The sequence below is a fragment of the Cyprinus carpio genome, chromosome A16, assembly GCF_018340385.1.
Source record: "Cyprinus carpio isolate SPL01 chromosome A16, ASM1834038v1, whole genome shotgun sequence".
NCBI lineage: Eukaryota > Metazoa > Chordata > Actinopteri > Cypriniformes > Cyprinidae > Cyprinus > Cyprinus carpio.
In genome coordinates this window covers 10,751,468-10,771,282 of record NC_056587.1, presented here as the reverse complement: position 1 = coordinate 10,771,282, position 19,815 = coordinate 10,751,468, and the positions used below count along the sequence as shown (strand labels likewise).

At 38.7% G+C, this 19,815-nt stretch overlaps 1 protein-coding gene across 2 annotated transcripts; it reads left to right on the top strand.

Moving 5' to 3' along the window:
- The first annotated feature begins 312 nt into the window (after positions 1 to 312).
- LOC109071561 (transmembrane protein 245-like) lies at positions 313 to 19,160 on the top strand. 2 transcript variants are annotated; one of them, XM_042772586.1, is made up of 18 exons: positions 313 to 1,102; positions 2,205 to 2,322; positions 2,402 to 2,497; positions 2,582 to 2,704; positions 3,555 to 3,746; positions 3,829 to 3,998; positions 7,505 to 7,528; positions 9,653 to 9,757; positions 9,880 to 9,962; positions 10,042 to 10,132; positions 13,060 to 13,158; positions 13,244 to 13,375; positions 13,461 to 13,583; positions 13,667 to 13,812; positions 16,164 to 16,264; positions 16,937 to 17,111; positions 17,365 to 17,559; positions 17,641 to 19,160. In XM_042772586.1, exons 1-18 carry the CDS (start codon positions 509 to 511, stop codon positions 17,684 to 17,686), a joined length of 2,613 nt encoding a protein of 870 aa, XP_042628520.1. In that variant the 5' UTR covers positions 313 to 508; the 3' UTR covers positions 17,687 to 19,160. The 2 variants fall into 2 exon arrangements, with proteins under 2 accessions (XP_042628520.1, XP_042628521.1); XM_042772587.1 differs by lacking the exon at positions 7,505 to 7,528 and having other exon boundaries at positions 315 to 1,102.
- The last annotated feature ends 655 nt before the right edge of the window (positions 19,161 to 19,815 follow it).

The window sequence follows — 19,815 nt, the reverse complement described above, 5'->3', positions numbered from 1 at the left end:
AAAACACTGAATATTACAACCAAAACAGTCTTAAATTTATATGGCAGAAATAGTGGTAATCTAGTATATTATTTCGAATTCAGAGTTCAGACTTGCACACATTTTTTTTTTTTTGAAGAGCATTAAATATCTTTTGTTACCATAGACTTCCATTATATGAACCAAAAATAAGACATTTCTTGAAATAACTGTTTTATGTTCCATGGAACAAAGTAAGTCATACAGATTTGGTGATGATGACACAGTTTTTATTTTGGTGTGAATTATGCCTTAAAAGGATAACGAACCATCAACACCACTACATTAAAAAAATAATTGCCTCTACGGCATTCGGAATATCATACCTTGTATCTTACTAAAGTCATATCAAGAAAAGTCAGTGTCTGGTGGGCTGAAATGCACTGTAACTTGACTACATTTCCCAGACTTCATCGGACACGTTACGTCACTCTTTGCCCAACCCGCGGTTCCTTGGATCCTCCGGACAAGCGGAGCGACGCCAGTGACCATGGCAGACTCAGAGGACCCGGGTCCAGGCGCGGCCACTGAGCCGGACACCCCACGCATAACCCGGCCACACTACGTCTCGTTCAGCGAGACCGTTCAGCCAGCGGTCGGGATGGTGAGCCAACTACTAAGCCACCAGTCGACCCTAAAGTTCGACAAAAACATCAAACAGGCCTTCTACAACACGGGGGCGATGATCTTCGTGGCGATCTGTTGCGGAGCATCCGTGTTGGTCTACTTCATCCTGGAGGCTTTTCTACGGCCGCTGCTTTGGGCAGTGCTGTGTGGAACTTTCCTGCACCCCTTCAAATACTCGCTCGCCCGCCTCGGCCGCTCTTGGCTCAGCAGCCTGCAGGACACCGGCACACCGATAGTGGTTGGGACTCTGTTAGTACCGGTGTGGTGCGTGAACTACGGGGTGGAGACTCTGGGCGGACTGGTCGTAGATCGGCTCAATGTACTGCTGGTAGTGGGGGCCGGTGTACCCCTGCTTTATTTCTTATATCTGTTCTGGAGCGTTATTGGCATGCAAGTGATCCTCAGTCACGTCTGTACTGTCATCTGTCTCGGCTTGGATTGTTTCAGTGCGGCGTGGGTGAGTTCTGTCTGTGTATAATGACATGTGAATGGGACAGAGACACGCCTGTCAGACAATGCACAGGTGGTACAGGCCTAGTGTTTGTGGGACAGGGACTTAGAACTTCACTCCTACATAACAGATAACAGAACAGTTCGAGAATTGATGTATATTTATTAATATTTAGTAATGAAACTTTTGTAATAGTCATAACTGTTTAATCTTATTGTGTAACAAAGTTTGCTAGTGTAATATGCAGTGTAGTATATATCTTATAGTGTTCAAGTTTGTCAAGTGTCACTCTCCCCAGTGCTGCTAAATAATTTTCTGTCAGTGTCGAGCCCCGTCATGGTGTGTCACATTTCTGCGCCTCTCTTTCATCCATCAGAGAATCATGTATTTATATTGCAAATCTGTCAACCTCTGTATGACCACATCTGGCTTTGGACAAACTAACCACGTGCAAATATGTTTGTATACAAAAGTATTCATGACACAACTGGCCACACTAACCCATGCTTAATATATGAATGGGAAGTGGAGCAGATGCTAAAGATGCTAAAAAATATGTCCCTTAGGCTACACACATAGGCCAGATGATTTTAAGTTCTTCTAAAATTTACAAGAATTCTACAGGACTATATTTCACCCTGACATTCAATTTAATGACCTATTTTTTTACTTCCCTTTAGTGCTTAATTAAATTCTTAGAGGTCATGTGATGCCTGTTTTTAGTCCAAATTGTCATCAGCCACAAAAGCGCCATCCAGCAGAACCTTGCGATCATCTCATAACAAGAAAACACGAAGGTGCTGATTTATTCAAGAAGCCAGGCAGTGGAACTGACTGTATTTTAAAGGAACGGGAAGAAGAGAAAAAAAATAAACGATATAATTTTTTGATAATTATAATAGAATTCATGACAGAATTTCTTACTTGGTAGAACAATTTCTTTGACCCACTTAATTGAAGTGTCTGTTGATACACGCTCACAGTGCCTACGAGAGCTGCGAACATACTGAGGGTTTTTGTGATTATAAATAGATCGGTGGCAAATGTTTGGTGCAGGCACAGTGGTTACCAGAGATTCCCATGTGTTCTTTGTCATTCTCTTTATCAGGTTGGCACTTTAGTTGTGGGGTACGTGTTAGCTGTGGCGTTTAAGTGGACACCTGGCATGGAAGGTTACTTGCGTACAATGTCTGTGCCTGTATGGACAGCACTTATTTTCTACCTGGGTAAGACCTCTTTTATATATAGCATTGACCTACAATTCTATCAATGAAGGAATGCTAAAAATTCTGTCTTTTTTCCCAGTTTCTCTGACAGGGTCTTGGCGTGTGCCTGTGTTTGTGGTGGTGGTGTTACTGCTAATAGTGGGTTCTCAGGAGAAGCCTGCTGTACCAGGGAAAGGTGAAGAGGCTGAGGCTCTAGCTCTCACGTGTTTTACCTCTGTTCCTGATGTCCTCTGACCTTTACTCTCTTCTCTCTGTATAGGTGAGCTCTCTGGTCAGGTGCTGTCCTTTGCTGCGAATACAATCTTCATGGCAATCTCCTGCAGTAACTTCAGCCATGCTGAAAAGACACAGGAAGAGAAGAGCACCAAAGAACAATGCAAAGGTGACACAAAAAAGATAACAGACCAGTTTTGTCACATAGCTGTTTAAAGTCATTTGCAGAGCCGTTTAACCTTTTTGAAGGAAAATCTGTGGGATTCTGCAGAAATTATTTAAATGTGCAAAATTCTCTGTGGGTCAGGTTATGACTGACTTTTAGCAGTGTGTATATTTTAATTTAATAAGTATATAGTTTGTTTTGCTGCATGTTTCAGAGCGAAGCGCGGCACTATTTTCCTTTACACGTGAGAAGCTCATGATCCGGTGTTTTTAGTGTCTCAGAGCTGTTTGGTTCACAGTGAATGCAACAATCTCTGCATTTGCTGTGAGTTAAACTTGAATTTTGGTAGCGTGGTATTCTCCAGGTACATTTTATTTTCATAATCATATAATTTCAGACATTTCTGTGAACATATGAATACAGGATTTTACTAGATTTGTACTGAGAAGCATTTGTAAACCTGTTGTCATAGAAACGTAGACATAGAAAAGTCTTCCTTGCAGTTTTCCGCCAGCTCTTTATTGTAATTGTACTACTGCAGTGTAAAGTAAAATAATTCATTATACTTATGAAATACTTTTTATAGTGGTTATATTATAATAGCAATATTATTTCTATAGAATTCGACTCTATGGTATAATAAAACACACTTTATGGTATAAGTACTATAAATAAATACTTTATTTTATATCAAAAGTAAATTTTTTGTTGTGACAATTTTTTCTTTTGGTATCTAAAACTGTATCAAAAGGCAATATTTTTCAAGGTATTGTACGGAGGTTAGAAATTCCAGTATGGTAATAACAATTCTTCTGTCATCATTAGTAAAGAAGATTTTTCCTTTCCCTCACAGACTCGATGGACTACCCAAAGGGACTCTTTAGCATTCCCTCGTCCCGGCGGCGTAGCAGACTAGAGTTCAGGGGTATCCAGCCCAAAGGGAAGGCCAGTGATATTTACTTTGTGCTGCTCGCGTGGGCTATAGTGCTGGTGCAGATCTGGCTCAACCTCTGGATCTTACAGTTACTGCCCATCCCTGTTGGCGGTAATTTTTGTGTTCTTGGTCTTAAGGTCAACATATGTAGGATAGTATGCATTTTATCATGAATGGGTGTTATATTTTCCAGTTTGGGTTCTGAAGAAGATGGTTGTCCGTTTTGGGATGATGGACTTCATCGGACGGACTCTAGTGAAATGGTGGGCTGCTTCTGAGAAGTTTGTGAAAGACAGACAGGATGCTCTGATGCCTGGACCGATCAAAGGCCTAGCTCAGTTCTTGGTTCGGGTCGACACTAAGGTAATACCTTATATAGATACACACGCAAAAGCACTCGTCTGTCTGCTTGCTGGTAGTTGTCGCCACATGTGCACATTTATTTTTGGAGGTGACAGAGATCTGTGATTACAAAGAGGAACTGAATGTGGTTGTGGCTTGCTAATTCTCTTTTTTTCTCACCCAACTAAGACAAGACGTTTTCATAGCTGACAGTATAAAAGCTATGAAGGTCAGATGTGGATGTTTCTGTTCATATCATTACTTGTAGAGGCATTTGGGAACAAAATAAAATATTCAACAGAATCTGTTTTCAATGAGATCGAGTAATTCTACAAGAAAAAATCTTATTAACCTAATAGTTGGAACATATTTCCTGTCACTCAAATCAGCTCAAGTACTCAGATCAAATCAAGAGTAACTATTTTTAGTCTGTGCTCAGTGATGTTGCATTTCTAGTTTAGAGGTTTTTGTTTTTTTCCATTTATTTTTTGAGGTTTATAACAAGATGAAGTCAACTTTAGCTCAAAAATGTGCCCAGAGTTTCACAATGTCACTTTCATTTGAATGGGTTTGATCTTTTGGACTGTTTAAAGAGAATGAAAACGCACTGTTTCAGTCAGTCTGGATGAAATCCTACACCTCTAAGGAAACATTTGCCCACTCCTCCCTGACCCCATAGTAATCCAGTAGAGTAACACAGAGCCTGCCTTTAGTTTTGCCTTCCCTCATTCTTTCACATGTTGAGGCATGCGTTCTCTTGTGAACAAATGTACTGAAAACATGCAGGGTCCAAAATTATCGCTTACCAAAAAGCAAATGGTAAAATTAGCTTGAGAACATAAACTTACTAGCTGGTACTGAAAATCTTTACTGAAAAAAAAGAAAATAAAAGAAATATCTTACTGACACAAACTTTTGAACAGTAGTGTATGTGGAATATTCATCTCATTGAGTCACCAGAATAAATATATAACAAACAAAAATCTTTTGTATTTGTTTTTGTGACAGGTGCACTGCCTAAATTTGACATAAACTAAAACAACAAAACAAAATTGGTTCTCATAACAGCAACTACACACACAGTGGGTATAGAAAAGAATCACCCCCCTTTAAAATAATCACATTTTGTTGCTTTGCAGCCTGAACACAGTTTTTGTTTTATCCAGCTGTATTTCCTCAGTGCAACTTATAACATCCAAGTGAAAGACAATATCAACATGTCAGAAAAAAAATAACAACGAATCATACCCTCCTAAATGACTTGGTGTCAGGTGTAGCTAATCACCTTCTCAATGGCACACAAAGCCATTTGACGTTCAACTGTGATCAGCTGTGCTCATTTTGATTAGTTCAGCATGAAAAAAAGCTTTCCTGGAGCATTTCAGTCCTTGGTAGTGCAACTGAAGAAAATGATCAACTATGGGTGACAAGGCACTCAAATGATCTCGGGGAGAAAGTTGTGGACAGGCACAAGTCAGGAGATGGATACAAAACATTTTTTGGCTTCAAAATTCAAAGGCTTTATCAATGCCTAGAAGCACAGTCAAGTCTATTATTAAGAAGTGGAAGGTATTTGGTACAACACAGACCCTCCTTGGATCAGGACCAAGAGTACAGCAACTCTGAAGCAGTTGCAGGAATTTATGACAGAGTGGTCATTCTGTGCATGTGACAACAGTATCACAAACTCTCCACAAATGTGGCTTGTATGTGAGCCACTCCTCAAGAAAAGCCACATGCAGTCACAACTAAAATGAATTATTTGGCCTTAACACCAAATGTGACCCTGGACCACAAATCCAGTGTGTAATTTTTTCGAAATTGAGATTTATACATCATCTGAAAGATGAATAAATAAGCTTTCCATTGATGTGTGGTTTGGGATCAGAGAATAAATCAAAATATTGAGAAAATCACCTTTAAAGTTGTCCAAATGAAGTTCTTAGCAATGCATATTACTAATCAAAAATTAAGTTTTGATATATTTATGGTAGGAAATTTACAAAATATCTTCATGGAATATGATCTTTACTTAATATCCTGATGGTTTTTGGCATAAAAGAAAAATCTATAATTTTGACACATACAATGTTTTTTGGCTATTGCTACAAATATACCCCAGCAACTTAAGACTGGTTTTGTGGTCCAGGGTCACAAATGGTCTGTCAGAAATCCAACACAGCTCACCATCCAAATAGCAGCATTCCTACAGTAAAGTATGGAGGTGGTAATATCCTGTTATGGGGGTTTTTCTCTGCAGCAGGGACTGGAGCACTTGTCAGGATAGAAGAAAAAATAGATGGGGCAAAATAGTCAAATTCTGCTGCCCTCTGCCAAGAAGACAATTTGAAGAATGTTTACCTTCCAACATGACAATGACCCAAAGCACACAGCAAAACTGAGCACACAGTGGTTGAAGCAGAAAAAGGTGAATGGCCTAGTCAGAGCCCAGACTTAAACCCCACTGAAAATCTGTGGAATGACTTGAAGACTGCAGTCCACAAACCATCACCATCAAGTTTAACTGAACTCGAGCAATTCTGCAAAGAAGAGTGGGCAAATATTGCAAAGTTAGTAGAGACACATCCCAACAGACTAAAGGCTGTAATTAAAGCAAAAGGTGGTTCAACAAAATACTGACACAAGGGGGTGATCCTTTTTCCAACTGTATGCAAAAAAATGTGATTATTTTAAAGGGGTCATGAATTGCATTTTTCTAATCATTTTATAATGTTCTCTGAGGTTCACTTATAATGTAAGTGTGATTTTACATTAAAAAAATAAATAAACAGAAAACCTTATTTTAAAAGTATTGGCTATTTTCTGTGCTGTTTTTGAGCCTCTCTGCAGAACGGTCTGTTTTTATAGATGGGCTTTCAAGACTCCAAAGTAATTGCCCACTGCTATGATTGGCTAACAGTCTCGCTTATTAAAATAACAGATGGACACTGCTGTGACGTACTCTGAGAACAACATGAGTCATTTGGGTTAAAAACTTAAATACTCAGTATACATCAACCGGTCTGGAACAGACAATGCAATAGTGGTAAAAGCATGTTTACTCACACTGTAGAGACATTAGTTGGATCTACTCTACTCAGACTCAGTGCTGCATCATTGTTTACTTTCAGTCTCTCTGAATAGCCAGCATCATACTGTCTTGTTTAAAAATGAATCCATAGCAAAGCAAAGAAAACAGTGTTTCACTGACGTGATCTGGATCTCTTTGCTAATTTTACCACGTGTTTATATATATATATATTTATATCACCATCATATCCATGACTGAAATGAAAGGAGGAAGAAAAAAAAAAGATGACACTCACAAGAGGACAATCATAGCAGATCTTTCTGTTTTTTCCTGATAAAGCCCACCACATCACACCATGTCTTGCTCAATATGAATCTCTTGTAACTTCAGTGTCTGGTCTGTTTTTGCCTTCAAACCACGTTGATGTTTGCTGCTTTCCTGCATACTGATTGGTTGTTTCTAATAACTGTTTGTCTCTCTGTCTCCTTCCTCAAAGCTCTGGCATTGGCTTAACAAGCAGGTAAATCATTTGTGCTGGCAGGTGTACAAGAGAAAGAAAGAACAAAGGGGAAGAGAATGAAAGAATGACAGTGTGCGCTCCCATTAAAAGCTTTAGAGTGATGCTTTCCCCCTCTCCACTTCACCCCTCCATCTTTGAGCTCTGCTTCACTCACTGGCTTATGGCTGTTCCTGCTGTGTGGCGCTTTGTGCTGTGGAAAGGAGCGTGTGACTCCGGATGTGATTGAAATACTGACATTCAGAAGAAATGCAGAACAAAACCCTGAGAAAGTCCACGGTCTCTTCCACAGCTCTAGATGTGTGCTAGGCTGGTTGTCTTCAGAGTGTGTGAGATGCATGCAGGGCGAGAACAGACAGTGGGAATGGAGGTTTGGGTGAAGGGATGTTTTGGTCTGTTGAGACCAAGGCTGGTGGAGTTTTTCAGGTGTGGGTGGATTTGGTAAAGGGGTTTTCTTCGGTTTGGTTCTGAGAAGGCACACAAGCTTCGCTCCAAGAACTAGTGAGCTGCCTAGTGCAGGTAGAAGTAGAAGTGATAATCTTAGGAGTGATTGATTTCCAGCGCTCTACATAGGAAACTCTGCACACCTCATAATTAAAATGATTAAAATTGAACTATATATTCACTGAACAATCCTTAAAAAATGTTTTTGACAAAAATATTAACTGTTTTTTACAATGATAATAATACGAAATATTTCTTGAGCACCAAATCAGCATATAAGACTGGTTTCTGAAGGATCACGTGAGACTGAAGACTGGAATAATGGCTGCTGAAGAGTCAAGTTTGCCATCACAGAAATAAATTACAGTTTAAAATATTTAAATAGAAAACAGTTATTTTGAACTGTAATTATATTTGACAGAATTGCTGCATTTTTGATCCATTAAATGCAGCCTTGTTGAGCCAACCACAAACTTTCTCTAGCGTCGTCTGCCATCTTTAGTTTATATTGCTGCAATGCATTATGGGATTTCTGTATCATATGGAACTAATGGCTTAATAGCAGAATGTTCACCATAATGTTCAAATTTAAGCCTTTTAAACGTCCCGTTGTGCATGATTATTTGTATGTTCTTTCAATTTCAAATGTCTTTGTAATCTTCTGAAACAACTTTCCTTGTCTGACATCACCAATATAAGTCTTCAGAATTTTCTGTCAAAGAATATTTGTTCTGTTGTTTTTTTGATTGTAAATGTTCCATGTACAGTAGCATCTCTTGGGTTGTGTCAGATTAAGATGAGTCTGAATGTGGCTCAACACGAGCAGATGGTGAAGTTATTTTCAGGTCTGACAGTATGTCCCTCCCATCGGGAATCTTTAGAAAACTGCATATTAGGCTTTAAAGTTTTGGAGAAGGAGTGATTCTGTTCTTTTAGTCTTTAGTCTATTTTCAGTTTCCTTTAACAGCGTAAGCTTTGTACTAATTCATCATCAACATTACCAGGTTTGTGTGTGTTAACATTTAGCACTAACGGAACCAGGGAACAGGATTAGACATGCAAGTGCCGCCCGTAGGGCCGAAAGAAGCTGGGTGAGCAGAGAAACCGAGTCCACCTGCCAAAAACTAAAATATGCCCATCTCCTCCTGCTTACAACCCCTCACTGTTTCCTGACAAGATGATCGTCAGTGGTGCTGTTAGCTCATTCACTCAGCAGAGAGTCTTGCTTAGTCATCCAAGTGTCAGAGTGGTTTAAAAAGGAAAGGAACTATTAATATATTCACAGGGTTATGTATAAAAATGCAAATAAGGTTGCATAACTAAACTTCTCTGAAGCTCAGAACTGATCCCTGGATCCTCTGTTAAGTTTTTAAAGGTATAGTTCTCCCCAAAAATGTATTTTAATCTTAATTTCTGTCTCTTCCTCACACAAAGCAATTGCATGGATTGAGAAAACTTCAAAAAATGTTAGAAAAGCATAGTATTTTTCATTGTTGGGTGAACTGTATTGTTTCACTGAAAAAGGTGAGCTTTTACTTTTCGGTTTTCAGAAGCAAAGAACACAACTTTGTTCCTCAGGTTTGGCAGAGGGAAGCAGGTTTCTGTGTTGTCACACACTTGCATGAATGATCAGATTTGTTTTATTGAAACTGATCTCTCTTTCTCTCTTTCATTTCTTTGCAGATGATAGTGTGGCTGGAGCGCTCTTTGGATAAGCTGATCAGTATTTTCATAATCTTCCTGCTGGTAACTGGCACACTGCTCATGGCCTTGCTGCTCACAGCTATGGTACTGTGTTTCCAAACCACTGCCCTTGGGCTGATTATTCCACTGCGTGTCAGACGTGATCCGTGACTGATCCCACGCACCGTACACATCATCTCTCACCAATGATATTTCTGTTTTCACAGATGCACCAAGAGAGTGTTCATATCATTGAGGTCACCAGTAACCTGATCAACGAGACCGTGTCCAACCACCCAGAGTGGGCCAAGTAAGTTGAAACACACACTTATCATACACTGGATTTTAGTTAGAAATGTTGCACCATCAACTGTTTGTGTGTTGTGTAGTTGGCTCCCAGAGGCCCAAGTTATCCAGAAGGCTGTAAACTCTGCTGCCACAAATGTTTACCAACATGGGAGAGAATGGATCACACATAAGGTCAGAATTAACAGTTTACAGTGCTGTTGAAGACTACATGAAACAACATTCATAACAAATGTAAAGAGACAGATAAAATGAATGGGGAAATTACAAAAAAAAAGCACCAATGTACCATAGCAATAACCCATATGAATCTTTGCCTATCTTCCAAAACTTATGAAGTAATATTATTGCTTTGTGTGAGAAACTGATTGAAAGTTATTAACTGAAAATGTTCCCTTGTGTCACTGCCCTCAAATGTCATTTGTGTTATTTGAATACGCCATTATGGAAAAGAAGTGCACTTTAAAATAAAAAAGAATTAAAAATTAAATTTATGCATTTAGCAGACGCTTTTATCCAAAGCGACTTACAGTGCATTCAGGCTATTAATTTTTACCTATCATTACCTACTTTAGCATAGGCTACTTTTAAAAAGGGTACTAATTACAGAAATAATATACTTAAAAAAATATATACATACAGTAAGAGTCAAGAGGCATTTATTTGTCATTTGCATAGTTAACACTGGGGAAAACTGGGCATTGAAATGCTTGTGACGAGGCTCAGACATACAGTGACAATAACAAGACATAAAAGACATAGACGTACGTGGAGAGCACTGAGATTTTTGAGTGACTTCAGTGCCCATAGGCAGAAAAGACACGAACAGAGCATTATATACAAATAAGTGGCAGTAACAGATACAATAAAGGTAGATAGTGTTAAGAGCAATAAGTTTTCATAAGTAGTCCTGAGGTACTAATATGATTATTGGGGTAAAGCGGTGTCTCAAATGTCATTGTAGAGTGTCGCAGAGCTACATGAAGGAAAATTAAAGTGGCAGTGCAGATGCAATAAATAAACTCAAGAGCAGCACACATTCCGATTGTATTCCTGAGTAGAGCAATGTCCAAAATGTCATTGTAGTGTCACAGAGCTACATGAAGGAATATTAAAAAAGTGGCAATGCAAGTACAATAAAAGTAAACATTAGAGCAGCATGTATTCCGGTTTTAGATGAAGGATAGCTGGTTGTTAAGCAGTCTGATGGCTTGAAGACAGAAGTCTGGTTGTCCGTGATCGGATGGATCGTAAGCGTCTGCCAGATGGCAGTGTGGCAAACAGGTGATGAGCAGGGTGAGTGCGGTCCTTGATGATGCTGCGAGCCTTTCTTAAGCAGCGAGTCTGATAGATGTCCTGTAAGGCTGGGAGTTTATGTCCAATGATGAGTTCTGCTGTTCTCGCCACTCACTGAAGAGCTTTGCGGTCCAAAGAAGAGCAGTTGCCGTACCATACAGTAATGTAGCCGGTCAGAATGCTCTCTATAGTGCAGCGGTAGAAATTCGACATGATGTTAGAGGAGATGCCAACACTGACGGGCTGTTCTCACTACGGTCTCTGAATGTAGGCTTCAGGAAAGATCCTCAGAGATGTGAATGCCAAGGAACTTGTACGTCTTAACTGTCTCTACTATCTCTCCATTGATGTGAATGGGAACATGACCCTCTCTCTGTGACTTCCTGTAGTCCACGATCATCTCCTTGGTCTCGCTGACGTTTAGAGAGAGATTGTTATCAGCACACCATGCTGTGAGTGCATTAACCACCTGGGGTCTGCCGGTCAGGAAGTCCAGGACCCAGTTACATAAGTGACTGTTAAGACCCAGATCTTTCAGTTTAGCTATAAGTTTGGTAGAGATGATTGTGTTAAATGCAGAGCTGTAATCAACGAACAGCATCCGCACAAAGGTGTCTCTTCCTTCCAAGTGTTCCTGGGCAGAGTGCATGGCCATTGCAATGGTGTCATCAGTGGATCTATTTGAGCGGTAAGCAAATTGTAATGGGTCCAAGGTGTCAGGCAGAGAGGAGCAGATGTGGGATTTGACTAGACGTTCGAATACCATCTGGACCTGGAGCTTTCCGGCCGTTGACTCTCTTGAAGGCCTTACTCACTTCGAGTGTGGTTAGAACCAAAGGGCAGTTGTCCTGGTCAGCAGGTATTTTCACAGCAGGGAATGTGTTGCCTGTCTCAAAGCGAGCATAGAATGTACTGAGCTCGTCCGCTAAGGAGGCAGACAAAGACACACAACTGCTTTTCCTTCCTTTGTAGTCAGTGATATAGCGCAAACTGCTCCACATGTGTTTGGGGTCAGAGCCATGATATTCTGACTCCACTCTGTCCCTAAAGTCTCTTTTGGCTAATTTGATGGTTCTTTGAAGGTCATACCTGGACTTCTTGTAAGCAGTTAGATCCCCAGAGTTGAAGGCAGCAGTTCGAGATCTTAATTTGGCACGCACCTCACCTTTGACCCATGGTTTCTGGTTTGGAAATTATTTAACATTCATGGATGGGACAACATCCTCTGTGCATCTGTTAATATAGCATATCACAGAATCTGTGTATTCCTGTATGTTGTCTCCTGCTGCATCTTGAAACATCTGCCAGTCTGTGGATTCAAAGCAGGTCTGCAGTGTGGAGATGGCATTTTCACTCCATTTGTGAACTGTTTTAGAAACCGTTTTTTCCTGTTTGAGGCATTGTCTGTAGGCTGGTAACAGCAGTATGCTAATGTGGTCACCTTTGCCAAATACTGGACGGGGGAGGGGTTTGTAACTGTCCTTTAGTGTTGAATTGAATGTTTTTGGACACTTAATTGCATGTTAATGCAATTAAATAAATATGTATCATAGTTTGGATTTATATTAAATGCAATCAGCTGAACTTTAGAGTGCTTTTTCTGATCACCTTATCATCTTTATATGTAATTTAATAATTACTTAGTTTGTCAATGAAATATTGTTAATGTGTACTGCTGAATGTACTGACAAGAAAAATGTAAATTTGATTTTATGTTCATACCTTTAACCTTTTATGCTTTATGTCTGGGTAAAGCTGAATACGCATTTATTATGTTGGTGTTTTTGTGTATGTGTGCATTGTAGCTTCATAAGATGTTGGGTGATAAAGTAAACAACACAGCTGTGATCGAGAAACAAGTTTTGGAACTGTGGGACCGTCTCTATCAGTCCTGGATTGTCAAGGTAATCACAAAACCTTACTCAATTACACACACTCACTGACTTATTGGTTTTTTGTTGTATTCCAGTCTGTGTTTCTGTGTTGTAGAACGTGACTCACACTGGACGACACCGTGGACACAAGTTACATCTGCACAGGCAGAACAGCTGGCTGGGGGACATACTGGACTGGCAGGACATCGCCTCATTTGTGCAGGAGAATATCGAGACGCTGCTTTCGGTTAGGCTCCAGTGTGTGTGTGTGTATGTGTGGTGGGGAGTGTCTTTATTTGACAGATTGACAAATATGTTGTCTTCTGCGCTAGATATTGGAGTCTCTGTGGGTTGTGATGAGTCGAAATGTAGGCTTGCTGATAACCACAACAACCACGCTGCTCACCGTACTGTTCCATAGCGGCACCGCACTGCTCAACTTTGCCCTGTCTCTGGTACTACACACATACACAATCAGATTGATGGAATTGGATTTTAGAGGTGGTTTTGAATATTTGTTGTTTCTCTGAATGCATAGGTGATTTTCCTAACCACACTGTTTTACCTGCTGAGCTCCAGTGGTGAATATTACAAACCTGTGAAATGGGTTATCAGCCTCACACCCCTCTCCCAACCTGGACCCTCTTCAAACGTTATCGGACAGTCTGTGGAAGAGGCCATCAGGTACACATGTCCATGTGTAGGTTTGGTTTGTCTCAAAGACCCCCAGTATAATATAATATTAACAGAGCTGTAGCTATAAAAATATTATATATATACACACACACACACACACACACACACATGGTCAGAATTGTTGGTACCCTTGGTAAATATGATCACAGGCGGCTGTGAAAATAAATCTGCATTGTTAATCCTTTTTATCTTTTATTTTAAAAAAATCTAAAAAATCAAACCTTTCATTGGAGAACGGGGGAGAAATATCATTATGAAATAGATGTTTTTTTTCTCAAATACACGTTGGACACAATTATTGGTACCCCTAGAAATTCTTTTGAGGAAAATGTATCTGAAATATATTCCCATTCATATTCACAATTTTGAGCACACCAGGGTGATTATGAACATGAAATATACATGGAAGGGAACACAAAGGCCAAATTCCAAATTAATCACCCATCACAAATTAGAAAGTGGCTTTAAGAAAAGAGAAAATGTTATGAATCTGCCTGGAAGAGGATGTGTGTCTATATCGTCCTAATGTGCGGTGAGGAGGAGAGTTTGAGTAGCTAAAGACTCTCCAATGACCACAGCTGGAGAATTACAGAAAATAGTTGAGTCTCAGGATCAGAAAACCTTAAAAAAAAAAAAAAACAGCACCTACATCACCACATGTTGTTTGGGAAGGTTTCAAGAAAAGAAAATGCTCTCATCCAAAAACAAACTCCAGCATGTTCATTTATCAGACACGACTGGAACTTCAAATGGGACTGGCTTCTATGATCAGATGAAACTAAAAAAAATTAGCTTTTTAGCAGCAAACACTCAAGATAGGTTTGGTGAACACAGATAAATGTGTATTAGAGAAAAACATTTATTTCATAATGATATTTCTCCTCCATTTTAAATTCTTATTATCCAATGAAAGGTTAGCTTTATGTGTATTTTTTAAATAACAGATCAAAAGGATTAACAATGCAGATTTATTTTCATAGCCATCTTTGATCATATTTACCAAGGGTACCAACAATTCTGACCACATGTGTGTGTGCATATATGCATACATATATATATATATATATATATGTATATATATGTATATATATATATATATATATATATATATATATATATATATATATATATATATATATATATAGCTATAAAACTATATTGTCTGCATAGGAAAATTAATTATTTTTAGCATTTTAATTATATTTTTAGCATTTTAATTGTTTGAATTTTTTTTCAATATATTTAAATCATCCTGCAGCCCCCTTGGAAGTTTGCTGAGACCCCTAGTTGAGAACCACTGGCTTAAAGGGATATTTAAAGTAAAATACAAGCATGTCCCCACAAGCGACAGATTTTTGACTCATCCATCAGTTTGTAAAAGCAAAGGCAATAATTTGTGTACCGTAATGCACTCACAATGGAAGTCTATATGAAGAATATACAGAAGGTTAGCATAAAAGTGATATTAGTGATAGGTCACCTAAAAAATTATAATAATAATAATATGAAAAAAAGAAAATCCTGTCATCATTTATTCACCCTCCTGTCATTCCAGACCTATATAACTTGCTTTCTTCTGTGGAACACAAAAGAAGATACTTTGGCTTATTTTTTTGTTTATATTTTTTTTGTCTATTAAAGTGAAAGTCAATGGGGTCCAGGTTTTTTTTTTTCTTGTGTGTGTTCTGTGGAAGAAAGACATTTGTACAGGTTTGAAATGACACACTGGTGAGCAAATGATTTTTGGGAGAACTGTCCCTTTAACACCAGTAAAGACACTGTACTTTGTATTCACCACAAGAGGGCAAGACTGCGCTGCTTTTTTTGCCATTGTGCCATTTGAACAGATCATTTAACAGAAATCATGATTGCAACTGAAATGGGGTGTAATTGACTGGTAATAATATGCAGGTTAAACATTTGGAGGCTCATCTGCAGGTTAGGGTGACCCAGAAAATGCAGAATGATTGGGGTCACAAATCTGCTGTAGCTCTGTGGTGCTCTTGAGCATGATGCTTAACTCCAGGTTTCTCCAGTAAAAATTAGCATAATGTAATTTGCTTGGATAAAAATGTTATATTCACAGTCACAGTTTTCCCTTCATAGAAAATGCCAGAAGCTCTAAAAGTGAAATGAGGAATTCACTGTTTCCTTTACCTGAGCTCAGTGTGTGTGTGCTGATGCTGCCGTCACCCAGAATGCACAAAGATGTTCCATTAGACCCGTTTTCATGAGCGCTATTCCAGAGAGACTGATTCACTCTGACTCCAGTCAGTATTAGACTGAGGGGAGAAAAGCCCTCTGTGTTTCTGCTGTCTCAGACTGTTTTCTGTACACAGGGGTGTGTTTGATGCCTCTCTGAAGATGGCTGGATTCTATGGCCTTTATACTTGGCTTACACATACGATATTTGGCATCAACATTGTCTTCATCCCCTCAGGTAAGACTAAAGTAAACAGATATAAAAGACTCTCCTCTTCTTGTCTTCAGCATGTTTCACACCGGCAGTGGCTCTGAACAGAAAATATTAGATTTCTGTTATGTATCAGAAGTATGGTCTGTTGTGAATGAATGACAAAATGAATTGTTTATTTACATGTGGTGTTGAACAGTCCTTGCTGTTAATTTAGCTGTGTCCACTACCTTTAATAAGTAAACATTTTTTTTTAAAGAAATGAATAGAAATTAATACTTATGCAAGGGTGCATTTAATTGATCAACAGTTAAAGACATTTATTATGTTACAAAAGATTTCTGTTTCAAATAAATGCTGTTCTTTTGAACTTTCTATCCATCAAGGTATCCTGAAAACATATATCATGCTTTCCACAAAATTGCTACTCTGTTTTCAGCTTTTGTTTGTAATAAGTAATGTTTCTTGAGCTTATTAGAATGGTTTCTGAAGGATCATGTGACATTGAAGACTGGAGGAAAGGCACAGGAATAAAATACATTTTAAAGTATATGAAAATAATAAAGTTATTTTAAATTGAAATCAAGATTTTTCGATAATACTCAAATTTTTGATTTGAGCATAAGTGACTTTAAATGTTAAAAAACTTTGTATATATTCTCATTATTGTCTTGCCTCTCTATTGTTCTCTCTCTGCAGCAATGGCAGCTATCTTAGGCGCAGTGCCATTTTTGGGGACGTACTGGGCGGCACTGCCAGCGGTGTTGGATTTGTGGTTGGCACAGGGGGAGGGAGTCAAAGCTCTGCTGCTGCTCTTCTGCCATCTGCTGCCAACATACTTCGTAGACACGGCAATTTACTCTGATATATCAGGGTGTGTTTGACTTTTTATACGCTACTTGATTTTTTACGTTCCTTCTGTGGTGTCCAAATTTGGTTGACTGTCATCCAAACACTATTACAGCTTAAAACGACAGTTTACCATTTTGTCTTCGTTCACTAACCCAGAATATTCCTCTTTGATTGTGTTTATATGTGTGTTGAGAATTTGTTCTCATCTTGTTTGTATATATTTGTATACCACACTCTCCTATAATTTGCATTAATATAATTATTTGTATATGCAGAGGTGGACACCCATATTTAACTGGCCTCGCGGTAGCAGGTGGCGCATACTATTTAGGTTTGGAGGGTGCCATAATTGGACCCATCCTGCTGTGCATACTGGTGGTGGCGTCCAACATCTACAGCGCCATGCTAATGAGTCCTAGCAGCTGTCAGCAAACGCCAGTGCAGAGCCACTTCCCTGTACCTCATGACAGGTGATACAATCTTTCATCTGTCTCTATTAACTACTTTTCATTGTAATCACCATTCAGACTCTTTTTCTCTTCATTTCTCAGGTCATTCGCAGAAACCCCAATGCAGCTGAAGAAAAGCGATGAATGAAGGAGACGTTTGAGCAGTCTGTTACACTTGTTAACAGCACCTCCTTCTCTGGGGTATCCCACGGACTATAAAAGAGGGCAGTCTTTCAGTATCTTCACCCTAAGAGATCTCACAGCAACAGAATCGCTACATTCTCTGCAGACGTGGCTCTCATAGCACATAGAATAATGATGGCCCTTGATATTGACCTCTGTGCTAGCAGTTTATTTAGCACTTAGCACTGTGATGCTAAATTTGGGTAATGCTGGGAAACCAGGTTCAAAAAAGCAGTGCTGTTTGCACACTTCAGTGCAAAGTTTAGTAGTTAGCACGCCTGTGCGTTGTCTAGCACTGTACTGGTGAGTTATACTAGTGCTGCGATGCTAGCATTAGTTAGCACACTTATATTTGTGCTTTACTGTAACATTTCACCAGGGTCCCACTCAACAGACCATGTTTTTAGCCTATAGATCACTGATGGGTTTTTTTTTTTTTGGTTTATCTGGTAGTACTGATTATTTATCCCATATTGTGGATGTGTTTGGCACTGTTGTCATGTAAATGGTTAAGTGTGTGTTAACGATTTTACTTTCAGATTTTACTCTTCAAACACCTGTTTAAAAGTGTTATGTCTTCCTGTTTTCATACATATACAGTCTCTGTTTCTGGAGAGTTACCTTCCTGTGGAGGTTAGTCCCAACAGGATGATCTCCAAGAGTAGGACTGACCTAAATGTTCTTATTCAGGCAGAAGAGTGTTTCTGAACAAATTCTATCTTGACTATAACAATGTGAAACTAACTTAAACTAGTCTGAGTGTCTGCATTACACACTTCTATATTTGCTCATAATCACATTACCTCAAGCTCCTTAATTAAGTACATTGCAAACCAAGTACATTTCAATATTTATGTACTTCGGTTTCTTACGCATTTCTTTCTGTTTGGATTTTATTTCACTTCTATGGCAGAGCTTCCTGCTTTGGAAGGATGTTAAAATCCCTGTATGGTTATTTCTTTTTGTTCTTACAGTACTATTGTTCAGTGCTCAAACATTATAAATAATCATCTTTTAACCAGTTAAAAGAGATATACAGTAGTTTAGGTAGAGCTAAAGGCAAAGAGAATGACCAAATGCTGATATCAGCTTGTTTATTGGAGAGCCTTAACATTGCACTGAATAGATAAAGTACTCACTCTGCTATTATTACTATTATTAATAATTTTTTTTTCTTTATTTTGGCTAGGTTATTCACATTGTACACATGTTCTGTTAAAGACAGTGAAAGTGGATGCACTTTTTTGATTCATGCCATATAGGAGAAATATGATTTATAGTTAATTGTTGTAATAGCTATATGTGAAAGGAAAAAAAGCATTATTTTATTGATTTTTTTTTTTTGTATGTGAAATACAAAAAAGACTGTTTTGTTCATACACAGCACTATTTAATTGTTTTAATAAAACTGATTGAATTTTTAATTGGGTACATCTGTATACTGTATGCTGTCTTTCTGGATGTGTAAAATTGAATTGTTTTATCAGGCTCATTTAGGGAATTGGATGTTGCAGCCCGCTGGATATATTTTAGGTATCAGAGAATGCTGATCTTAAACCTCTCAGAGGATTCATGTTCAAATGATTCAATGATTTGGTGCTCAGAGCATACATTATACTTCGATCAATAAGTAACTTTACTTTGTGTTTTAGGTATCAGGAGTGACTTCTGTAAAATACAACCATTTACAGAAAGAAAAATAGCATGGGCTTTTGAGGTGTTTGAATATCAATTTCTACAGAACAGAAGTAGCATACATTTAAGCAGTTACCTTTGACCTCAGATGCCCTCTGATGAGTTGAGTTCACACCATCATATCAGAAAGCTATAAATTGCGCCACCTCAGAAAGGATTGAGGTGGGATTGAAATCGATTGCCATTCACTCGCTCAATTACACTGAACTGGGCTATTGACGATCTCGATCTCGGGTGCAGTGTGAGTGAAAGTGAGAAGGCCGAGTGCGTCTGTCATCTGTTAAATGAACAGTAGGAACATGGGACGTGCGGCTTTGGTTTGTGAGGCTTTTGTTTTTTGTTTGTAAGATTCCAGTGTTCCATTTTTAAAAATATTTTTATCACATCAAAAGTAGGAGA

Coding starts and splice junctions, on each gene's coding strand:
- LOC109071561 (XM_042772586.1), top strand. CDS start 509: ATGGCAGACTCAGAGGACCCGGGTCCAGGCGCGGCCACTGAGCCGGAC. Junction 2,498..2,581: donor GCCTGCTGTACCAGGGAAAG/GTGAAGAGGCTG, acceptor CTCTCTGTATAG/GTGAGCTCTCTGGTCAGGTG. Junction 9,963..10,041: donor AACCACCCAGAGTGGGCCAA/GTAAGTTGAAAC, acceptor TGTGTTGTGTAG/TTGGCTCCCAGAGGCCCAAG.